General features: G+C 44.6%; 1 protein-coding gene across 1 annotated transcript; it reads left to right on the top strand.

The window, feature by feature from the left end:
* The first annotated feature begins 184 nt into the window (after nt 1-184).
* On the top strand, nt 185-23452 carry CACYBP (calcyclin binding protein). The gene is made up of 6 exons (XM_082266473.1): nt 185-242; nt 5547-5757; nt 9704-9800; nt 20113-20212; nt 20841-20935; nt 22932-23452. The coding sequence occupies exons 1-6, from the start codon at nt 222-224 to the stop codon at nt 23086-23088; spliced, it is 681 nt and encodes a 226-aa protein (XP_082122599.1). The 5' UTR covers nt 185-221; the 3' UTR covers nt 23089-23452.
* The last annotated feature ends 1180 nt before the right edge of the window (nt 23453-24632 follow it).

The raw sequence follows: 24632 nt of genomic DNA, 5'->3' as shown, positions 1-24632 counted from the left end.
CTGAGTTCCCTGGACTCCGAGAAAATGGCCGCCGTCGCCTCCAGGCTGCACTGAAGAGAGTCTGGCACTTTCTGCAGGAAAGCCCCAATGAGGGGCGGGGCGAGAAGGGCGTGGGATGTGACGTCAGTGGCAGCGGCGCGGAAGGTTCCAGAGTAGGGTGTGTGGTGGAGGGGCATCTGGTGTCTGTGTGCGGTGTGTGTTCGGTTCTGTCATCCTCCGCAATGGACTCTGCTGTACTGGAGGTAAGAGGAGTCAATAGAGGGCGGGCCAGGCTGGTGTCCATTCATTGAGAAAATAGTGCATGGTATGTGTGCCATGTCCTTTCTATCCCATGTCTCTATGATCAGTACAGGCAGGAGATTCTGGGCTCATAAATAAGGGGCTCCCAGAATTCCATTCCAAGTCACCTGACATTGCACTGTTGCTGCATGAGCACCGACCTGTACTATGCATGGCATTTAATGTGGTTTGACACCACCAAACTGAAAGTGTCATGTATTGCAGCTTACCAATCCTTAGATGTGGTGTCTGCATTCCTTCCTTTCCTTTTTACTTTCTGTTTTAAAACATCCAATAAAAAAAAAGAAAAAATTGAAAAAAAAAAATCAAATTTCTTCACCTGCTTAGGCCAATATGTATTCTGTTCTATATTTTTTTGTAAAAAAAAAATCCCAATAAGGGTATATTGATTGGTTTGCGTAAAAGGTATAGTGTCTACAAACTATGGGATATTTTTATTAGATTTAATTAATTTTTTATTTTTATTTTTTACTAGTAATGGCAGCGATCAGCGACTTAGTGCAGGAATGCGATATTGCGACAAATCGGAGACTGACACTTTTTTGGGGACCAGAGACACTAATACTGTGATCAGTGCTAAAAATGTTTTACTGTCACTGTGCTAATGACACTGGCTGGGAAGGGGTTAACATCAGGGTTAACTGTGTGCCTAGCCTGTGCTTTTCCACTGTGTGGGAGGTGCTTTGCAGAAACACAGGATCCATGCCCCCCCCCCCCCCTTCACAGAACGGCAAACTGCCTTGTTTCGCTCTTCTTCCTGTGTACTGTACAACTGGAGGGTGTCATCAGACATCAAGTTCGAAGTATCCGCCACTGGGCTCCCGCTTTGTGTGATGACAGCGGGAGCGGGTCACTGGCGGCGCGCATGCACTTCCCAGACCCGGAAGTGTCAGATCACATACTAGGTACGTGATCTATCACAGAGTGACCGCCCTGCCGCAGTATATCTGCAGTGGGCAGTAGAGAAGTGGTTAAAGATGAACGCCAGCTAATACTTTTTAAAGTGTCACTAGGGCTCCATTCACAGGAATAAAGCATGTTGCTCTTGTAGAACCTTTTAATGTTAAAGTAGAACCAGAGGCAAAACCTTTTTTTTTTTTTTTTTAATTTTGGATAGAGTAAGGGAGGGTTATAACCCCTGTAAGGTTTATTTTTACCATCTGTGTCCCATTGGGGAGATTTACCTTCACTTCCTGTCCCATAGCCAAACAGGAAGTGAGAGGAAATCTCTGCAAATTGAGGGAAATCCTTGGGGACCCCCCCAGGTCACTAGAGCTAGTATCCCAATTTGAAGATTTCTTCTCTTACTTTTAAGGGGACAGCCCAAAATGTGAGATTTTCTTTTACTTTCACTTTCAATAATAATGGTAAACAGAACAAATAGAGAGGGTGAATCTCTTAAAGTGTGTGTAAAGTCTCCTATGTTATACTTCCCTCCTCTGTGCAGTTGGTTTTGCACAGGGCATCCCAGATCCTCCTCTTCTCGGGTCGTTCTTTGCTACTCCTGGCCCTTCCCTCCTGTTGAATGCCCCCCATAGCAAGCAGCTTGTGTACCAGCCTATCCAGGGGAAGAGTCCCGGACGGCTGAGGGACTTGTGGACATCGCTGGATAGAGATGGGACTCAGGTAAGTATTAGAGGGGCTGAAGGAGGCTGCTGGACACAGAAGGCTTTTTATCTTAATGCATAATGATAAAAAAAGTTTCTGCCTTTACAATTCCGATAACAGGGCCACAGACAGCAATAAAAACCGCCAAAGATTCTGATCCCTCTCCATTCTATCCAAAACAAAAGCAAAGTTCTGCATTTAGTTACAGTTTAGGAATACATACTTGAACTGATTTTTTTTTTTTTATCTTTTTAAAGCGGAGTTCCACCCTGGATTTTTTATTTTTTTTTTTAATACCCCCGGGACAGTCAGGGCTAGTGCATTCCACAATGGCTAGCCTCTGATCTGTCCCGGGTTGCACTTACCTGTTAGGACAAATACTTACCTTGCAAACGTCTTGTCCAGCGCTGCCATCTCAGATGTGGGCAGCTTGAAGCCAGCGCGTCCTCTTCGGCGTCTTCTTCCGCCTTCTTTGGTCCCACGATGCTCTGCGCCGGCCCCGACGTCACTTCCGGGTCGCGCGCGTCATCCCTCCACAGCTTCTGGGCATGCCCAGAAGCTGTTTAGAAGGGGATGACGCGCGCGACCCGGAACTGACGTCGGGGCCGGTGCAGGCGCAATGATTCCTGGGAGCTATGACGTCCAGCTCCCAGGAATCATTGCAGAGCCAGGAAGTGACGACGGGCCGCGGCCGAGGAAGGAGGAAGAAGGAAGTAAGGTAAGTATATTTTCTTCGCTACGAGGTAAGTAAAAAAAAAAAAAATATGCGATTATCCATTTCTTTTTCAGGTGACCCGGAGCGAGAAGATGGAGGTAAGTATAAAAATAGGGTGGAACTCCACTTTAAAGTGGAACCAAACCTATCTAATCTAAATCTATTTATAGCTCTTTCAGACGGCCGCTCCGCTGCTTTTCTCCGCTGCGGGACTTTTTTTTTTTTTTCATGGAGCGGATGACATTTGTGTCATCCGCTCCGTGTGCCCGCATATTATCCCATCCGTTTGCGGATGATATGCGGACATAATGTAAGTCTATGGGCATTGCGGATGTCAGCGGATGACACCGCTGACATCCGATTTTCCTTCCTTTCCGTTCTTTGAACGGAACAAAAATAGGGTTCTGTTCCGTTCCAAAAAACGGAACAGAACTGAAAGGAAGAAAATCGGATGTCAGCGGATGGTATTCTGCTGACATCCGCAATGCCCATAGACATTCATTATGTCCGCAAATCATCCGCAAAAAAATAGGATGATTTGCGGACATACGGAGCGCCCGTGTGAAAGGGCCCTAACAGTTTCAGAAAACAGTTCTATTCCCAGCACATACCAAGAATGCCAACTGTTGGATCTGCTTGTGTCCTCAACCAAACTGCCAAACTGTCTGGTGTCACAACTGATCACATGTGCAGCATCATGGCAGTTGCAGATCAAACAGAGGCCAAGATGGCAGCTTACTTGTCTAAAAAGTATAGAAGGGTTTAGTTCTGCTTTAAAGGAGAGTTTAGCGTCACTTTAAAGTTAAACTGAATCCACAGATTTAGGGCTGGTTCACACCATACATGCATGATGGGAAAATTTCACTTGCAGGGACATCAGTTTTCATGTGAGTTTCAGTCAGGTTTTTATGCATGTCAGTTATGTGCCCTGTTCACACCGATGATGTCACGTTGTGTTTTTTCCTGTGCAGAAAACTGCATACACGTTTCCGATTCCTGTCCTGGAAAAATCCACACATTGTAGTGTGAACAGGGCTCATAGAGAACCATTGTTTTTGTGCCCTTGCAGAACGTGTACAGAAAAACAGACGTCTCTGCCCCATGCTGTGAACCAGGTCTAAATGTTTTCCCTAAACAGTTCTATGAAGGGCATGCCTCTGGTGATAACTGTCACATTTGTCAGTATGCTTGGGTCAGCTCCCAACTTCTAAGCCCTCCAATGGTTGGAGTCATACCTGATCACATGTACAGAAGCTAACATAAGCACACCTCTAACTGTAACCGTTATCATCCAAGGCATCCCCCTTAATGGAACTGTTTGGAGGGACCCTTAAAGGGGTTGTAAAGGTTCAATATTATAAAAATTAGAAACATGTCATGCTTACCTGCTCTGTGCAAGGGTTTTGCACAGAGCAGCCCGTATCCTCATCTTCTGGAGTCCCCCGCTGGCGCTCCTGGCTCCTCCTCTTCATTGGGTGTCCCCACAGAGAGCCGCTTTCCATGGGGGCACACATGCGGGCGCACTCCTGAGTCCCGCTGCTGCGTCCATTGACACAGATAGCAGGACTCCCCTGCATTACTGGATTTAATTGACAACAGCAGGAACCATTGGCCTATCAATCTATCCCATGAGGACAGAGGCAGCGGCTGGAGCCACCGGGCTTGTGTACCACACCGGAGCGGATGGGCTCAGGTAAGAAAAATGGGGGGGGGGGGGGGCTCTGGGGGCAGCTGCAGCAAAGAAGGTTTTTCACCTGAAAGCATTAGGGTGAAAAACCATGAGATTTTCCAATCCCTTTAGGGCAATGGGTTTTGTTCTACTTTAGACAGGTAAAAAACAGTTTTATTTTTTTTTTTCCTATGGGGGGGGGGGGGGGGTAACAGTTTTAAATTAATGAATAAAATCTGGTAAAGTAATCTGACAATTTGCCCCATATGGTCAAAGTAACAAAGTGTCTTTAACATAAACATCTGAATGTGCCATGAGGATTGCTGAAGAAATTATGCAGAAAAGAAAAATGTTTTCCGTCTTCATCTTACATTAGGGCTCGTTATTAAAGTAATACTAAAGTCTTCTTTTTTTTTTGGTTTAAAAATAACAAACATGTTATACTTGCTCTGTGAAGTGGTCTTGCATGGAGCAGCCCAGATCCTCCTCTTCTCGGATCCCCGCCGGCGCTCCTGGCCCTTTCCTCCTGCCGAATGCCCCCACAAGCAAGTAGCTAGCTATGGGAACACCTGAGCCGAGCCGCTGCTCTGTATGTCTATTCAGACACGGAGCCACAGCTCTACCCCTGCCACCTCTCTCTCCTCATTGGCTCACAGACTTTGACAGCAGCGAGAGCCTATGGCGCCCTCTGCTGTGTCTCAGCCAATCAAGAGGGAGTGTCCCGGACAGCCGAATCTCTTGTGCAACATCGCTGGATCCAGATGGGTCTGAGGGAGGCTGCTGCACATAGGTTTTTCTTTTTATCTTAAAGCGGAGTTCCAGCCATTTACTCACCTGTCCAACGGTCCAGCGATGCGGCCGCCGGAAGCCTCGATCCTCTCCCTCGGCGCCGGCATCACTGCTGTGGGCACCCGGCTGTTACAGTTTGCGGCTTCACAGCCGGGTACCCACTGCGCATGCGCGAGTCGCGCTGCGCGCCGTGATTGGCCGGCAATCTTCTGGGACCTCTGACGTGTCCCAGAAGATTGCAGGGAGGGAGGGGGAGAGGAGAACTTCCGCTCAGGGTACCCGCTCCCCCCCCCAAAAAATGACATGCCAAATGCGGCATGTCGGGGGGTCAGGACTCCCTAAAGCGGAAGTTCCACTTTTGGGTGGAACTCCGCTTTAATGCATAGAATGGAATTAATTAATCCATGTTATTAGCACTATAAGGCACTGGAAATTAAATGAAATGTTTTTTTTTTTCCCACCCAGCTTCAGAAGGACCTTGAAGAAGTCAAGCAGCTTTTGGAAAAGGTGACAAGAAAACGAGTACGTGATGTGCTGTTCGTGGAGCAACGCAAACTGGAGACCGAGATCGCTAACAAACAGCAACAACAAACAGGAGAGTCTATGGAAGTTCAGAAGCCATCTGCCATTGTCCCTCCCATGTCCAGCACGTATACAGTGAAAATTAGCAACTATGGTGAGCAGAAAGCACATGTTCATGAAAATACATCCTGTCCATTTCCTTCATGAGGAACAGGATGCATAGACAGGCTGCAGTCATCAGAATCACTGTACAAATGTGGCATGGTTATGGACCCATAGCTGTAGCCCTATGAGGTCTAAACACCTTAGAGATTTTAGAATGCGTTCATGTAAGTCCAGGCAAAAACTAAAGGCCCGCACACACGATAAGAAAATCTGTAGGGAAAATTCATCCGACGACCGATCTGCCGATTTTCGAATTGTTAGTATGGTACTTTCGACAGCCGACTCCGACTTTTCGGCTGAAAAAATCCTGATGTGCAGGCTATAAAATTTTTATCGCCTGTCAACACAACGTCCGATTTTCGTCACATTAGTACAGTTTTCGACAGAAAAAATCTTAAGAGCAAGACTAGGCATGCTCAGAGACGAAAGAACACATACAAAGCAATCCAACACATGACATCACTTCTGAAGTAGAATTCTGTCGTACGGGAAAATTTGTATGAAAATGAAAATAACCTCTTCACTTTCCACATCAGACTAGCATGCCACAAAAAACAGACGACAGATCGTTTGATAATCTGACCGTGTGTACAGGGCTTTAGCCTGCCCTGTGCCACATTCTAAACCTAATCTATCAAGCCCTGAAAAGCAAAAATCGCTGTACTTGCCTATTTTGCAGCCGATCCGGTTTCCAGTGGCGGAAGCTGTGTGCAGAAGAGAACCGGCAATTGCTGGGAAGTGATAGCTCCCATAGACTTACTATTGGGCTTCTGTTGTCAGCTGCCTCTCCTGCACCTGAGAGAACTACAATAAATACCCTGACTCGTTGGACTGGAAATTCTAGATCCTTAAGGCCAGCGAGCATGTGCAGGTTATAGCCCCATGCTAGGCCTCGCCTAGCAATTGTATACGCTATACTTTTTCTTTATTTGGGATTCCCCCCCTCCTTCACAAAAGTGGAGTTACCCTGTAAAGTAGCACAGTAGTAAAATGCCCTTGTCATGAAGGGGGTAAAATGTTCCGGGAGCTAAAAGCGGTTGTAAACCGCTGCACTTTTTGTTGCCTTATCTGCAAGGCAAAGGCATAATGTGCTTGTATGCACCAGGTCCATCTATACCTGGGCTTCCTTTCCAGTTCACGGCTCTGGCTCTGTGACTGTCCGGAGCCTTGATGATGTCGGGAGTGTGCAGGAGCTGCCAGTCACGGCACACTGCTCTGAAGAAATGGCAGAGACGGCTGCTCCTGCAGAGCGCATGCATAAATATCTCCTAAACGGTGCACGTTTAGGAGATAGGTAAGCCTTAATATAGACTTCCCTATAGGTAATACTTAAAGATGGAAGTTTACTTCCCCTTGAAGTGGCTAAACCAACCAAATTTCGATTCATCAATGGTAGAGCTGCACGATTTGTGGATAAAATGAGAATCACAATGTTTTTGCGTAGAATAAAGATCACGATTCTTGGCCTAACATCATCTTTTACATTATACAAAAAAATTGGGCTAACTTTACTGTTTAGTTTTTTTTAAAATTCATTAAAGTGTATTTTTTCCCAAAAAACTGAGTTTTAAAAGACTTCTGTGCAAATACAGTATGACATAAAAGATTGCAAGGATCGTCATTTTATTCTCTAGGGTCTCTGCTATATATACAGTGGGTACAGAAAGTATTCAGACCCCCTTAAATTTTTCACTCTTTGTTATATTGCAGCCATTTGCTAAAATCATTTAGGTTCATTCTTCTTCCTCATGAATGTACACATAGCACCCCATACTGACAGAAAAACACAGAATTGTTGACATTGTTGCAGATTTATTAAAAAAGAAAATCTGAAATATCACATAGTCCTAAGTATTCAGACCCTTTGCTCAGTATTTAGTAGAAGCCCCCTTTTGATCTAATACAGCCAGGAGTCTTTTTGGGAAAGATGCAACAAGTCTTTCACACCTGGATTTGGGGATCCTCTGCCATTCCTCCTTGCAGATCCTCTCCAGTTCTGTCAGGTTGGATGGTAAACGTTGGTGGACAGCCATTTTTAGGTCTCTCCAGAGATGCTCAATTGGGTTTAAGTCAGGGCTCTGGCTGGGCCATTCAAGAACAGTCACGGAGTTGTTGTGAAGCCACTCCTTCGTTATTTTAGCTGTGTGCTTAGGGTCATTGTCTTGTTGGAAGGTAAACCTTCGGCCCAGTCTGAGGTCCAGAGCACTCTGGAGAAGGTTTTTGTCCAGGATATCCCTGTACTTGGCCGCATTCATCTTTCCCTCGATTGCAACCAGTCGTCCTGTCCCTGCAGCTGAAAAACACCCCCACAGCATGATGCTGCCACCACCATGCTTCACTGTTGGGACTGCATTGGACAGGTGATGAGCAGTGCCTGGTTTTCTCCACACATACCGCTTAGAATTAAGGCCAGAAAGTTCTATTTTGGTCTCATCAGACCAGAGAATCTTATTTCTCACCATCTTGGAGTCCTTCAGGTGTTTTTTTAGCAAACTCCAATGCGGGCTTTCATGTGTCTTACACTGAGGAGAGGCTTCCGTCGGGCCACTCTGCCATAAAGCCCCGACTGGTGGAGGGCTGCAGTGATGGTTGACTTTCTACAACTTTATCCCATCTCCTGACTGCATCTCTGGAGCTCAGCCACAGTGATCTTTGGGTTCTTCTTTACCTCTCTCACCAAGGCTCTTCTCCCCCGATAGCTCAGTTTGGCCAGACGGCCAGCTCTAGGAAGGGTTCTGGTCATCCCAAACGTCTTCCATTTGAGGATTATGGAGGCCACTGTGCTCTTAGGAACCTTAAGTGCAGCAGAAATCTTTTTGTAACCTTGGCCAGATCTGTACCTTGCCACAATTCTGTCTCTGAGCTCTTCAGGCAGTTCATTTGACCTCATGATTCTTATTTGCTCTGACATGCATTGTGATCTGGAAGGTCTTATATAGACAGGTGTGTGGCTTTCCTAATCAAGTCCAATCAGTATAATCAAACACAGCTGGACACAAATGAAGGTGTAGAACCATCTCAAGGATGATCAGAAGAAATGGAAAGCACCTGAGTTAAATATATGAGTGTCACAGCAAAGGGTCTGTGATACTTAGGACCATGTGATATTTCAGTTTTTCTTTTTTAATAAATCTGCAACAATGTCAACAATTCTGTGTTTTTCTGTCAGTATGGGGTGCTATGTGTACATTCATGAGGAAGAAGAATGAACCTAAATGATTTTAGCAAATGGCTGCAATATAACAAAGAGTGAAAAATTTAAGGGGGTCTGAATACTTTCCGTACCCACTGTAATATATATAAGTATGTGTATATATATATCTATGTATGTAAGTATGTGTATATATATATATATATATATATATATATATATATATATGTATATGTATGTAGTATGTGTGTATGTGTGTATGTATGTTTGGGGGTTCTAAGTACGTTTCTAGCAAAAAATACTGATTTTAACTTGTAAGCAACAAGTGTCAGAAAAAGGCTTGGTCTTTAAGAGGTTAAACTGCCCTCATTTACAAACAGAAGTTCATTCCTTTGATCTAAAAGAACGAAATGATACATTGTAAAGCATTGTGTTTAGTTATCCAGCAGCCCTAACAATGTTGATAAACATTATTTTTGACAGCTGTGAGTGAGCAGAGAATGGCTCTGTAAGGATCGCGGACATGCTGTTTTAAGATCATTGGGGGGATCGAAATTGCGATTTATTTTTAATGAATAATCGTGCAGCTATAATCAATGGCCAGCTCACTTCGACTTTTTATGAAATTAATATGATTTACTTGAATGTAATTTTGACATGTTGGGGTTGATAACTATAGTGCACGTTAGGTTAGAAATAAGGTTAGCCTTCAACTAAAAGAGGAGTTCATACATTGTGTACTAGTACTGATAACTTATGCACTGTGCCTTTTTTTTCCCTCCAGGCTGGGATCAATCTGACAAATTTGTTAAAATCTATATTACTTTGAAGGATGTTCAAAATATTCCAGTTGATAATGTGCAAGTCCAGTTCACAGAAAGGTAAGGTAAAGGTGTTTTGATGGTGCCCATTAAAAATAAGTTATTGGAGAGATAATCTAGTGGCCTGGATGGGATGCAGGTGACATGATGATTACCCAACCTGAACAGCACAGTTAATGTGGACTATAATACATACAGTGTTGGTGCTGCACTGCCGGATACCAACTAATAAATAGATGAAGGAGAAAAGGGGGTAGTGTGTATCCTACAATGGATATTCATCCAAAAAATATGTAGTAGGTCCACTGTACAAACCAAATGTGAATGAAAACTATTTCTGCAGATTCAAATCTGAATATCAATAACTTAAACTAACACATGTCACACCATTAACCCTTTGGCTGCCAGGACCTGTGCTCCACTTTTAAACTCAGCTGACCGGACCATTTTTGCAATTTTTCCATTGCCTTTTTATTTTTCATTTCTAGCTTTCAGAGTTTGTAAAACATCCCCCAAACCATATATTTTCTGTAAACACAGGGCCAGTAGAATAAAAAGAAGGTGCTACTGATTTTTAAGGCTCCATGATATTTGTGCAAATGTTTATCAAAATAATATTTCTCTTTCGTTTATTGACAGACACAGTGTCATATCTTGATTGACCGTTGGGTTATTTTGCCCCCTATAGGAGTAGGATACTAGGCGGAAAAAAATTGACTACGCCTCTAGGACAGTCCTAGGGGGTATACTCCCACTTCCTGCTATAGGATCTCAGTTTTCTTTTCTGCCTAGTCAGGAGTAAGGACCTAGCTCCTTGCTGGGATCTTTGATCCTAGCATTTTTTCCATCAAATCGGTTCGGACTGCCTGGGCCTGGCTCTGGATTCAGCCCTGGCTTGGGTGTTTCTTCCAGAAACAAATCTGCTGAAGTTGCAAAATGTGATTTGGTTCCTGTTTTCCAACCGCTGGTCATCTCTCAGGACTTGCATGCAAGTGCTGGGTTTCATGGTCTCCACCTTCGAGGCAATCTCAGTTCCTCAGTTTTCTCAGTTTCATACCAGACCTCTGCAAAAGGAGATTTTGGCCTAATGGGACAAGAATCATTGGTCCCAGGACAATCTGGTGCTGTTGGGCCGGAGTACGAAGGGATCCTTGCTGTAGTGGCTCTATTCCCTGGTGCACAAGCAGGAAAAGTCCTTTCTTCCCCTGTACTGAACAGTGGTTCCCACTGACCCCAGTCTGTCCTGGTGGGGAGGTGTCTTGGGCATGGAATCGGCCCAGGGAGTTTAGTCTCGGGAGGAGTCCAGCCTAGCAATCGATATTCTTGTAATTCGGGCAATCAGGCTTTGCTTGTCCCAGTGGACGAATTGTCTGCAGGGGTGTCCGGTAAGGATTCAATCGGACAACGCCACGGCTGTGGCATATGTCAATCATCAAGGGGGCACAAAGAGTTCCCTTGCTGCCAAAGAAGTGGCCGGCATTCTAAGGTGGGCAGAACGATATGTTCAAGCCCTCTCTGCTGTGCACATTCCAGGAGTGGAAAATTGGCAGGCAGACTACCTCAGTCGGCAGGCTCTGAGTCCGGGCGAATGGTCTCTTCACTGGAGGTGTTTCAACAACTGTGTTTCCGGTGGGGGGACTCCCGATGTGGATCTACTTGCTTCTCGCCTCAACTGGAAGGTTCAGAGGTTTGTGGCAAGGTCTCGAGATCCTCTGGCAGATGCTCTGGTGGCCCCTTGGGGCCAGTATCTTCTCATATATGCCTTTCCTCCGTTACAGCTTCTGCCGAGACTTCTGCGCAGAATCGGGGCAGGAGGGATTCTAGTCACTCTGGTGGCCCCGGACTGGTCTTGCTGTCCTAGTAGGCGGGCCTGGTAAGACTGGTCGCCGATGCTCCTTGGTGGCTCTCAGGGAAGATCTTTTGTCTCAAGGGCCGATCTTCCATCCTGCTTTACATTCGCTGGCTTCATTAGCCTGGCTACTGAAGGACAGAGGGTTTTCGAATTTGGTGATTCCTACTCTAAGAGCTAGCAAATCTACTTCTCTGAAGATTTACCATCGAGTTTGGAAGGTGTACTTGGTGTGAGTCTCGGAGGTCCCCCCCCCCCCCTGTTCCTTTTCGGTATCACGTCTGCTGGAGTTTCTACAAAGTGGTGTAGATCAGCTTTTGGCTCTGGGCACTATCAAGGTCCAGATTTCAGCCTCGGCAATTTTGTCCAATGACCGTTAGCCACAAATTCCTTGGTGCACACATTCATGCAGGGGGTTCGCCATTTGGCTCTTCCGGTAAGGTCCCCTATTTGTGAGATTCCTCTGCTTACTCTATCACAGAAGGTGGCTTTATTGGTGGCTATTACTTCTGCATGCAGGGTTTCAGAACTGGCTGCATTGACCTGTCAGTCACCTTACTTGGTGGTTCACAGGGACAAAGTAGTTCTTCGTCCCTGTTAATCGTTCCTTCCCAAGGTCGTCTCAGGTTTCCACTTGGGTGAAGACCTTGTGTTACCTTCGTTGTGTCCTAAGCCAAAACATCCAAAAAAAATTGCCTTACATCCCCTGAATGTGGTTCGGGCCATCAGGGTGTACTTGGCGGCAACTGAGTCGATTCGCAAATCAGATTTTCTTATTTGTCCTTAAGGATGGTTCTCGTAAGGGGCAGGCTGCATCTGCTGCGACCATTTGCAGATGGATCAGGCAGACGGTGGTGCAGGCCTATTCCATCAAGGGTCAGGTTCATCTTTTCCCTGTTAAGGCTCATTTTATGAGGGCGCTAAGTGCCTCCTGGGCATTCTGTCTTCAGGCGTCAGTGGTCTAGGTTTGCAAGGCAGCCACCTGGTCGTCTGTGCACACATTCACAAAGTTTTACAAGGTATCCTGGCATCTGCAGATGCTGCTTTTGGTCGCAAAGTTTTGCATGCCGCTGTTGATGGTTTTTTTTTATTTTCCTGGTAGGTGAGCTCCACTTGTTCATGCTTGAGCTCTTTGGTTGCCTGGTTGGCTACGTTTAGCCCTTTTGGGAAATTCTGTTTTTTTGCTGTGTTTTCCCGCCCCCTAATGATGACACTGCTTTTGGACATCCCAATGGTAAATGAAGATATGAAGCTGTGTCCTTCAATGAATGAAAGAGAACTGGATTTTTGTCCTACCGTAAAATCCTTTCCTCTGATGTACATTGACGGACACAGCACCCACCCCTCTGTGGAGTTGGGTTATGTATTCTTCTGACACTGCTTGTTAGTCAACTGAGATCCTATAGCAGGAAGTGGAAGTATACCCCCTAGAACTGCCCTAGAGGCTTAGTCAATTTTTTTCTGCCTAGTGTTCTACTCCTGTAGGGGGCAGCATAACCCAACAGTCAATGAAGATATGAAAACTGTGTCCGTCAATGAACATCAGAGAAAAGGATTTTACGGTAAGACAAAAATCCATTTTTTTGCTAAAAAATACACTAAAATCCTTATTGGCAGATAAAAATGCAGAAAAGTTTGCAAAACTCCCACTAAATATAAAAGCTTAACCTGTATTGAGTTAAATAAATAACAAATACAGTATATGTAACTTTTAAATTGCGCCTTTCTCTTTAGTTCATTGACAGACACAGCTCCATATCTTCTTGACAGGTGGGTTTCTGCTTTCCATAGGAGTAGGACACTAGGTGTAAAAAAAAAAAAAAAAAAAAAAAAAAAATTGACCACGCCTTTAGAGTTGTCCCAGGGGGTATATTCCCACTTTCTGCTATAGGACTTCAGTTTTTTTTTTCTGCTTAGTCAGGAGTAAGGAGCTAGTTCCTTGCTGGGATCTCTGGTCCTAGCATTTTTTTCCTTTTTAACTAAATTTCTTTCTTTTTATTTTCTGTTCCTGTGAGAAATCTTCCTGAGAGAACTACAATCAACTGCCGGACTGGGCGACAGACTGCATATCCTAGATCCCTATGGTCTTCCCGGTCTGGCCAGCGAGCCCGACTCGACCTTAGCTCCACGCTGGGTTGGCCGCAACATAGCCCCACTGGACGGGGACTGGCCTGAGTTTAACGTCTTGCGAGGACGCATAGCCCTGATCACGACCCTAGTCATGACCTGAGTCGCAGCGTACCTCTGGCCGCAGCACCCCAAGATGGTAGGTGGTCTATCTGGAGTGGTGCCCGTCTGGTCCCATGGTGCGTTTAGTGTCCCTCTGCCCCTCTGGTGGCCCCTTGGGGTAGACGTGGGACCTCCCTGGGTTGGTCAGACCCCCGAGTGCTCTTCCTTCCCACTTTACGCTCCCCCTCAATATCAGGGTTTCTTTTCGAACCACCCCATATTTACCCATACCTAGCTCAAGTTGCGTTACGCTTTGTAAATTGGTCCCGCATTCTTCTGTGTGTGTCTCCGAAAGCTGCAGAGAGAAGTAGGAGGGGCCGCGGCGATCTTACCTGGAAGTGGGAGTGGGTACCCCAGAAGTGGAAACGGATACCTGTCTAAACAAGGTACCTGCCAAATGTGGCAGTGGAGAGGGGAAGAGTGCAAACAAGCAGAGCTTCCTCTCTTGGGTGGAGCTCTGCTTTAAGCTGTAATAGGCAGTGGACAGGGTGCTGATGCTGCGATGCTTTGCGCCCGCTGCAAACTTGACCCAACTTGTAGCGATGTCTTCCACCGAACACTACACATTCATGTCAAGGGGAAGGCTGGCAGTGAGGAGGCGTCACATTGCTTTCTCACTGCCTGTCAGTAGCCTCTGAATCTCGATCCAAACGCTTTGGAGAGACTTTAGGGGTCTAAACAGACCTCTAATGTCTCTTTTTTGAAACAGAGAAAGGGACTAAAGACAGTCCCTTACTTTGCAGCCTGAGCTGCACTGTATTTGATTTGATAAGAAGTCTGTATAGACTCCTATTGATTCGTAAAATGAAACATTTTTTCATTCACAAATTGACACATAGTAAACAGTTTACTATATGAAAGAATGCAGGAGCGATCTGTAATGATTGCTGACTGCATTCTTTCAGGAAAGGGAGGGGGCTGCTAAAACACACTTTTACCCCCCCCCCCCCCCAATGCTGATTGTGATCTGTCAGCTGCTGAAGCCAGCGTGGGAGGGAAGGAGGGAGAGCTGGCTAGCAGCATGGAGGGGGCACCCGTACATTGGGGAGGTGGAGCACTGAAGGGGGGGTCGGAGCAGTGCAGAGGGGTGGGTTAACCCCCCCTTCCCTCCCCAACACCCCCTCCATGCTGATCACAATCTGTCGGCGGGGGGGGGGGGGGGGAGGGGGTCAGAGTAGGAAGGCTACGGAAGAGTTAGAGTGAGGGTGGGGGAATAAAGATGTCAGAATAGGTGAGTGGAGGGGCAGGAGACACATTGGCAGCGCAGCGACGGCAGGAGGAGGGGGGGTCACATTTTGGGTAAATTGAACTGATCACAGCTTTCAGTTTGTTCAGCAGCTGCTGAACAATTATGCTATGAGCTTATAGCAGAAGGAGAAATTAGGTCTGTACAGTGTATGGACCTGTCCAGCTGTAAGCAGTGCTGTAGGTCTGTATGCCGTACGGACCTGGCAGCGAAAGGGTTAATAGACTAAGTGATCAAAAGCTAATCCAGAGTGACTAATGACTGGCTGCGCTTAATAAATAAACCTACTGGCAAAAGTTAACTACAAATAGTAGCTGATATGTGCAGAAAATAACAGAGAAAATATAATCAATGTAAGGCTAGCCATACATTATACAATTTTCTTATTCAATTTCCTTTAGCTTTACCTTCAATTATGTAGTGAAAGGGCCTGCCTGATTGCATATAAATTTAAAGTGTTTAGGTTTGACCTCATATTATATGGTTTTGATAAATCTAAAAGAGAACTATTGAAGAAAATTGTATAATGTATGGCCAGCCTAAGTCCTTAAAAAAACAGCCAGTGCACAGATATATAAATTGGTGTAGGGTCCTTTCACCATACGGGATTAAAAGAAAGTGACTGGTGTCTTTTCGATCCAGTGCAGTGACACCTCTGTGTGTGCTAGTCTCTCACCTTACCTCTGTAAAGCCCCGTACACACGTACGGATCGTCGTCATACAAACGTCGGCGGACGAAAGATCTGCCGATTGTACGCGTGTTAGTATGGTGCCTCCGACAGCTGTCTGCGCACAATCCGCGGACAAGAGTCTTTCTTGCAAACATGAAAATTTTTGTCTGCGGACACCAGAACGGACGATTGTTCGCCTGTCAGTACAGAATTCTGCCGACAGATCGCAGATTTGCAAGACTGGGCATGCTCAGAAAATAAAAAACACAGGGAAAGTTAACCATTACATGACATCACTTCTGCAGTCAGCTGACGTCTGCGGACAAAATTCTTGTGCTGTCCTTGTGCTGTCTTTGCACTTTTCAACAGACACCGACATCCCGGGGAGAAAAGACGAACGTTTGTATGACGACGATCCGTACGTGTGTACGGGGCTTTAGGATACAGCATAAATAGATATCTTTCGCTGAGTGGTCCTGTACTTTCAGCTGCCTCTAGGGATCCTCTTATGGCTGGCTCTGCTGGTGTTTCTCTATGGTGGGTGACATCTCCTCTATGGTAATCAGGTAGTCTCCCCAGATACAGTGGGTACGGAAAGTATTCAGACCCCCTTACATTTTTCACTCTTTGTTATATTGCAGCCATTTGCTAAAATCATTTAGGTTCATTCTTCTTCCTCATGAATGTACACATAGCACCCCATACTGACAGAAAAACACAGAATTGTTGACATTGTTGCAGATTTATTAAAAAATAAAAACTGAAATATCACATGGTCCTAAGTATTCAGACCCTTTGCTGTGACACTCATATATTTAACTCAGGTGCTTTCCATTTCTTCTGATCATCCTTGAGATGGTTCTACACCTTCATTTGAGTCCAGCTGTGTTTGATTATACTGATTGGACTTGATTAGGAAAGCCACACACCTGTCTATATAAGACCTTCCAGATCACAATGCATGTCAGAGCAAATGAAAATCATGAGGTCAAAGGAACTGCCTGAAGAGCTCAGAGACAGAATTGTGGCAAGGCACAGATCTGGCCATGGTTACAAAAATATTTCTGCTGCACTTAAGGTTCCTAAGAGCACAGTGGCCTCCATAATCCTCAAATGGAAGACGTTTGGGACGACCAGAACCCTTCCTAGAGCTGGCCGTCCGGCCAAACTGAGCTATCGGGGGAGAAGAGCCTTGGTGAGAGAGGTAAAGAAGAACCCAAAGATCACTGTGGCTGAGCTCCAGAGATGCAGTCAGGAGATGGGAGAAAGTTGTAGAAAGTCAACCATCACTGCAGCCCTCCACCAGTCGGGGCTTTATGGCAGAGTGGCCTGACGGAAGCCTCTCCTCAGTGTAAGACACATGAAAGCCTGCATGGAGTTTGCTAAAAAAAACACCTGAAGGACTCCAAGATGGTGAGAAATAAGATTCTCTGGTCTGATGAGACCAAAATATAACTTTTTGGCCTTAATTCTAAGCGGTATGTGTGGAGAAAACCAGGCACTGCTCATCACCTGTCCAATACAGTCCCAACAGTGAAGCATGGTGGTGGCAGCATCATGCTGTGGGGGTGTTTTTCAGCTGCAGGGACAGGACGACTGGTTGCAATCGAGGGAAAGATGAATGCGGCCAAGTACAGGGATATCCTGGACAAAAACCTTCTCCAGAGTGCTCTGGACCTCAGACTGGGCCGAAGGTTTACCTTCCAACAAGACAATGACCCTAAGCACACAGCTAAAATAACGAAGGAGTGGCTTCACAACAACTCCGTGACTGTTCTTGAATGGCCCAGCCAGAGCCCTGGCTTAAACCCAATTGAGCATCTCTGGAGAGACCTAAAAATGGCTGTCCACCAACGTTTACCATCCAACCTGACAGAACTGGAGAGGATCTGCAAGGAGTAATGGCAGAGGATCCCCAAATCCAGGTGTGAAAGACTTGTTGCATCTTTCCCAAAAAGATTCCTGGCTGTATTAGATCAAAAGGGGGCTTCTACTAAATACTGAGCAAAGGGTCTGAATACTTAGGACCATGTGATATTTCAGTTTTTCTTTTTTAATGAATCTGCAACAATGTCAACAATTCTGTGTTTTTCTGTCAGTATGGGGTGCTATGTGTACATTCATGAGGAAGAAGAATGAACTTAAATGATTTTAGCAAATGGCTGCAATATAACAAAGAGTGAAAAATTTAAAGGGGTCTGAATACTTTCCGTACCCACTGTATGTCCTCCATGTAAGTGATATGTGTGGGAAAGAAGGTTCCAAATAGTGTGGTATTGTTTCCCAAATTTTATTAAATAAAAACTGCTGATTAACTCACATGATGTGTAGTCAAAACAAATGAATCATCCACAAGCATCAAGCTTGTCCTCCAGCAGCCCTTCCGGTCTGCTTATCGCTCAGTCCCGACGCGTAGCATCATGCCCACGTGACTTCATCAGGGATTCCCCACACATGTGTTAGTTTACCTTATTGATATTCAGATTTGAATCTGCAGAAATATTTTTCACTCACATTTTGTTTGTACAGTTGACCCACCACATATTTTGTGGTATGAATATCCATCGTAGGATACACACTACCCCCCTTGTCTCTCATCTACTATTTATTAGTTGGTATCCGACAGCGCAGCATCAACACTGTATGTATTAGATTATTTTCGGCCACAGATTAGCTTATCGGTGCTTGCGGCAGTGAGTTGTTTGACCACCCTTTAAGTGATAGCACATGTTATGTGGACTATACACGAAGGGAAGTTGTCATTCAGATACATATAGTAGGATTGTAGGAAGTGTGCAAAACAATTTAGTATTGTGCCATGGTTCTGTCCTAGTATGGTCCCCTTAGTTCAGCAGTGAATGTATATGTACTGTACATCTCATGAATCAAAGTATGACGAGGAAGAAATGATCAAAGCAGTTGTAGAGTCTGTCTTGTTGCTGTTGCAGCACGAAGAGCATAGTGAAAGTGCAAACTTGCTGAAAACAACTACTGCTATCCTTTCTTCCAGGGGAATTTCTATGCATTAGGAAATTAATCTTTTTTTTTTTTTTTTTTTTTTTAATTTTTGCAAAAAAGTAAAAGCATAATAATGCATTAGAAATAACCCAAAGTGTACTAAAAATTGCAAAAATGTTTCAGTATTTGGTGGTTTTAAACTGTCCCCTAGAGTAACTTTGGCATTCTTCTTATCATGTTTTCACATATCTCCAATCACTTCCAGGAAAGCAAGGATTTAGAATGACATCATCACAAGCCTCCAGTGCCCCAGCTTAAGTATAATAAATGATTTGATCTCTAGAGCATTTCTAGTTAAAGTGGAACTTCAGTCTGCCACTTGCGTGTCTCCGCCTCCCTCAGCCCCGCCATTATGGTGCATGCACAGATGTGACGGTGGGCTCTGCTGGCCCTTGGGTCCTGGCAGAACCCGTAAGCACATCTGCAAACGCACAGGTGATTTTCATGCATGCGCAAAGACCAGTGGTGTATTTAGGTTTTGTGCTGCCCTAGGCCTGACTAAACTTGTGCACCCCCCAATTTACATATGACCCACCCCTTCCTGTAAAGGCCACGCCCTTTGCTGTTTACAACCCGCCCTGTCATCTGTGAACCACAGACCACAAGTCTATCAGTGCCCATCAGCGTAGCCTCATCAGTTCCCATACGTTCAGCCTCATCAGTGCCCATCTGTGCAGCCTCATCACTGACCGCTTTATGGGGTTGCCAGACTGATTTGCCTCCTGGACTCTGCCCTCTGGCCCAATTCACCCCATAAGACTGGCACTATATTAAAAGTGTAGCGCAAGCCGACGAAGACCCGGGAGGAGGCTGTTTTTTATTCATGCAGGGTGCAGCTTTTTTGCTGCCCCCCTGCAAAGTGCCGCCCTAGGCCTGGGCCTTGTTGGCCTAGGCCAAGATACAGTACTGGCAAAGACGGCAAAGCTTTGGGACTTCCTGATAGCCATCTTTTGCATGCGTGGGAACCTTTGTGTGTTTGCAGATGTTTGAGGAAACCTGCGTATGCTTAGCTGTACCACAGGGCTCGCTCTGGACCCAAAGCCCTGTGGGCACATCTGCACTTACGCAGGGAGCAGGAAGAAAAAAATGTAATTCTTGACAAGGCAAGAGATGGCGGAAGTCCATGCAGCACAAATAAATTACTTATTTAAAAAAAAATAATAATTAAGTCCAGTTGTAAGAGAGGGAGTAAGGCAGAGCATCATGACATGACCTCAACGGCGAAGGTCTGCTTTACATCCCCGACTCATGATGCTGTATATCATCAGATTATTTTAAATAGAAAAGCTGATTAAACTATACATTTTGTTATTATTTTAAATATATACTTTGATATTTGACATTTTTTTTGTTATACAGGTCCTTTGAATTATTGGTGAAGGATCTCAATGGGAAGAATCACACCATGACTGTAAATAATCTTTTGAAGCCAATCGCACCTGAAAACAGTTCTAGAAAAGTGAGTCCAATTCCTTTTTATGTGTACTGTTACTCGTTACAAAAAACTGTTGGCGTTTATGACTGATTTCTAGCTAGCATCATTTCCTGGAAGGAATTCTGGACTATATGATACTGGGATTTCTGCAAATGTTAGCAGATTCAGTCATATCAGTATGAAATAAGCTTTCCCTTGGTTAGCTTGAACAATTGGTAGGAATTAATTGGGGTCTTGGAACAGCAGGATGTCTGTAATATAAAGACTCCTTTCAGATCAAAGGATTCTCACAGATACCTGACCTGTAGCATCGGAACTCGGCTTGAATTTATTATGCATTTAGCCATATATAAAAAACAGACAACACATTAGTGCTAAAGTGTTACTGCACATGACAAAGGTTCTTGAAAACAAGGAGGCTTGTTAATCCGCACTTTGCCTCTAAATGCACTCATGTCCTTGCAACCCCCTTCAGATCATGGAAATCTGTGATTCTAAAAGAAAAAACAGAAACAAGGAGGGGGGTACCAGCCTAGGGTATTATCTCAAACGGTGCTTGAGATCCTGCGCTAGGCTAGTGCCCCCTGCCTTTTTTGACATTTTGCCATATAGATAGGCATTTCTTCAAATATACTTTCTTTTCTCTTGGCAGGTGAAGACAGACACTGTACTCCTAATGTTAAGGAAAAAGTCTGAAAGCAAATGGGATTATTTGACGCAAGTTGAGAAACTGACAAAAGAGAAAGAGTGAGTATCACGGTGGAAATATGCAGAATTTTTGGGAAAGTTTAACATCAATACAGCAAATGAAAATGACAAACGGGGTTCTATACAATCCATAAAATTCCCAGTTAGTGTAGACAAGTATTTCATGGTAAATGAAATGTGCATAAGAATTGTGGGATTGTTAGAGGTATTAAACCCAAAAGTACATTTATTATCTTGCAGCTTACCAATTCTTAGATGTAGTGGCTGCATTAGTTTGCTTTCTTCTATTTTTAACCCGTTGATCTAGTCTATAAGTCTGTTGTTTTTCATCAGAACAAGCTGTCCTGCAGATGTAGCAGCAACTTGGCTCTCCCAGTACGGTCTCCATTGCCCTTGTAGGATCTCAACTTGTTGCTGTTGGTTCTTCAGTAACCGCTGCTGGAAAATATTCTCGCGACTCCTCTGCTTACATTGTACCAGAAGTTAGCCTTCTTGGTGGCTTTTTCTTCTGCACCGAGGGTGTCAGAGCTGGCAGCTGTCTTGTTCACCTTACTTGGTGGTTCACGGAGATAGAGTAGAGCTTCATCCCTGCCAGTTTCTTTCCTAAGGTCTTCTTTGGTTTCCATGTAAATAAAAGCTTTGTGTTGCTTTCCTTGTGTTTTAAGCCTAAGCACCCTAAAGAAATTGCTTTACATTCTTTGGATGTGGTTCGGGCAATCGGGGTGTACCTGGTGGCGACTGAGTCATTCCAAAAAATCGGATTCCCTGTTTGTCCTTACAGATGGTTCCCGTAAGGGGCTGGCCGTGTCTGCTGTGAACTTTTCTGCTGGATCAGGCAGATGGGGGTGCAGGCCTATTAAAGGTCAGGATCCTTAATTTTTCTTGTTAAGGCTCATTCTACGAGGGCGCATAGTGTCTCTTGGGCCTTCTGTTATCTGGCGTCAATGGTGCAGGTTTGCAGGCGGGCACTCTTTCGCAAGGTTTTGAAGACCGCTGTTGGGAGAGGGTTAGTCCTCTTTGAGGGTGTAAATTTTTGCCAGGCGAGCTCCAGTTGTTTCCTGGTTGTGCTCTGGTTTTACCTGGTTGGCTACATTTAGACTTTGGAAGGTATGTTTATTGCTGTGTTCTTCCCACCCCTCATATTGACACTGCTTTGGGATGTCCCAGGGGGTCAAAGAAGATATGGAGCTGTGTCCGTCAATGAACGAAAGAGAAAACTGGATTTTTGTCTTACTGTAAAATCCTTTACTCTGATATTCATTGACGGACACAGCACCCGCTCCTCTAATGAGTTGGGCTTTATGTTCTTCTGACACTGCTTGTTCCAAAACTGAAGAGCTAGAGCAGGAAGTGGGAGTATACCCCCGGGACTGCCCTATGAGCCTAGTCAAACTTTCTTCCGCCTAGTGTCCTACTCCTATGGAGAGCAGCATAACCCAGGGGTCCAAGAAGATATGAAGCTGTGTCTGTCAATGAACGTCAGAGAAAAGGATTTTACGGTAAGACAGCTCCTAAATGGCAGGATGGCAGTGGTCCGGATGTGACAGCGACTCAGTCAGAATCTGGAACATGGTCTGACATCTAGTGGTGCCTGTTAAAGAGAGTAGGAACTGGACAAGTAGGGCTTTTTTTGCCAATAAAGTTGTTCCATAAAGTTGTATGCTTCCTGTTGAGGGACCTCATCTGTCTCTGTGTTAGGTAGTAATCCCTGTAGCAGAGGTTTTAAATTCTTCTTTAACCCTTCACCTTTCATTATGAAGCTACACATGGGGCTCTCTAATGTCTGCTAAATAGCGTATATTGTTGCTTACCTAGTATACTCCTAATAACGTCTTGAGGGGGACCCTATGCCGTGTTTTAGGGTTTTTTTTTTTTTTTTTGTCGTGGGGTTTCCTTTCAAGATCCATACCAGACTCATAGGCCTGGTATGGATCTCAGGGGGGGAACCCTGCACCCTTTTTTTTTCTTACATTACAGGCTGTATAATACCCATTACACTTGTCCATTCAATTACCAATTTTTTTTTCTCTCCTAGCAAACCCCCAATGGACACAGATGGAGACCCCAGTGCCGGTCTTATGAATGTTTTAAAGAAAATATATGATGATGGAGATGATGAGATGAAGAGGACGCTAAACAAAGCCTGGGTGGAATCTCGGGACAAGCAGATGAAGGGTGACATGGATTTCTGAAGAAATTATTCTTCTTGTCCCTTTTGCCTTAAAAGAAAGTTCCCAGCCCAGGGATTGGCCTTGCTTTAACAACAGTAGAGTTGATCTCTACAATGTCCATTGTTTACAACTGAATTGCTTGCCAGCATGCAACACTATGCTGTTGAGAAATACCATTCCCATTGGACTATCAAATGCAACAAAAACACTTCCAGCAGTTTGTTCTAGAACATTGATCTGTGTATTTTTACCATTTTAGATCCTCATTTAAGACATGCTGTCAGAAACCTGCAGAGATGATGTCATGAATTTATTTTGAAGTATTTGTAAATGTCTATGAAATGTGTTTTGTTTTGTATATTAAACTCTGCCAAATACATGTTAACTTTGTACTCGTTCTTGAACATGATAGAGATTCTTTTATCTTTAAAAAAATTGCGAGACGAGCACAGAATCACAGCATATTTCACTAAATGTAAAAAAAAATAAAAGTCCATAGATCATTTTCTAATTAACCACTTTACCACCGGAGGATTTTGCTGTCTTACGTCCAGGCCACTTTTTGCGATTCGGCGCTGTGCGAATTTAACTGACAATTGCGCGGTCGTGCGACGCTGTACCCAAACGAAATTTACGTCCTTTTTTTCCCACAAACAGGGCTTTCTTTTGGTGGTATTTGATCACCTGTGCGATTTTTACTTTTTGCGCTATAAACCAAAAAAGCGTAAATTTTGAAAAAATAATATTTTTCACATTTTTTTTTTATATGAAATTCCCCCCCAAAAAAAATGTAAAAATCAAAATGTTCTTAAATTTTTGGCCAATTTGTTTTCGGCTACCTATGTTTGGTAAAAAAAATCACAATAAGCGTATTTTGATTGGTTTGCGCAAAAATTATTGCGTTTACTAACTAAGGGAAAGATTTCTGTCATTTTTGGTGTTTTTTTTTTTTTTTTTAACGAGTAATGGCGGCGATCTGCAATTTTTTTTTTTTTTTGCGGGACTGCGACATTGCGGCGGACAGATCGGACCCTTGACTGACATTTTTGACACTTTTGGGGGTACCAGTGACATTACTACAGTAATCAGTACTATAAATATGCACTGTTACTGTAAAAATGACACTGGCAGGGAAGGGGTTAATTTTATTGGAGAGGGAGGGGTTAATGTATGCCTGGTGCTTACTAACGTATGTGGGGGGAGGTGACTGAGTGACACAGGGACAGATCGCATGTTCAGCTATGCTGAACCCTGCAATCTGTCACTGTCTGTCACTTAGGAGATCCGCCCGCTTTGTTTACACAAACTCGATTCCCAGATGATTGGGGAAGAGCGGCGGTGATCACCACCGTTCCTCCCCTGGCCCGACTCCCGCTGTGACTGAATACAGTGGGAGCGAGCCTCTGGCGGCACGCGTGCGCCGCCCACAAGGGGAGGAGTCCAGCGACATAGGTCTACGTCGCTGGACGGGAACTAACCACTTTGACGCAGTAGAGCTCGAGTGAGCGGTCGGCAAGTAGTTAATAAATATATAAAAAAGGTTTGTAACATAACAAATAAGGGTG

This window comes from Pelophylax lessonae (genome assembly GCF_965119305.1).
Source record: "Pelophylax lessonae genome assembly, chromosome: 8".
Classification (NCBI taxonomy): domain Eukaryota; kingdom Metazoa; phylum Chordata; class Amphibia; order Anura; family Ranidae; genus Pelophylax; species Pelophylax lessonae.
This window is presented reverse-complemented; position numbering and strand designations above follow the sequence as displayed.

What these genes read in the sequence shown, in the direction of transcription:
- CACYBP (XM_082266473.1), top strand. Translation starts at nt 222, where the DNA reads ATGGACTCTGCTGTACTGGAG. An exon ending in AGTGAAAATTAGCAACTATG is followed by an intron (nt 5,758 to 9,703) that starts GTGAGCAGAAAG and finishes TTTTCCCTCCAG; the next exon opens with GCTGGGATCAATCTGACAAA. An exon ending in AAACTGACAAAAGAGAAAGA is followed by an intron (nt 20,936 to 22,931) that starts GTGAGTATCACG and finishes TTTCTCTCCTAG; the next exon opens with CAAACCCCCAATGGACACAG.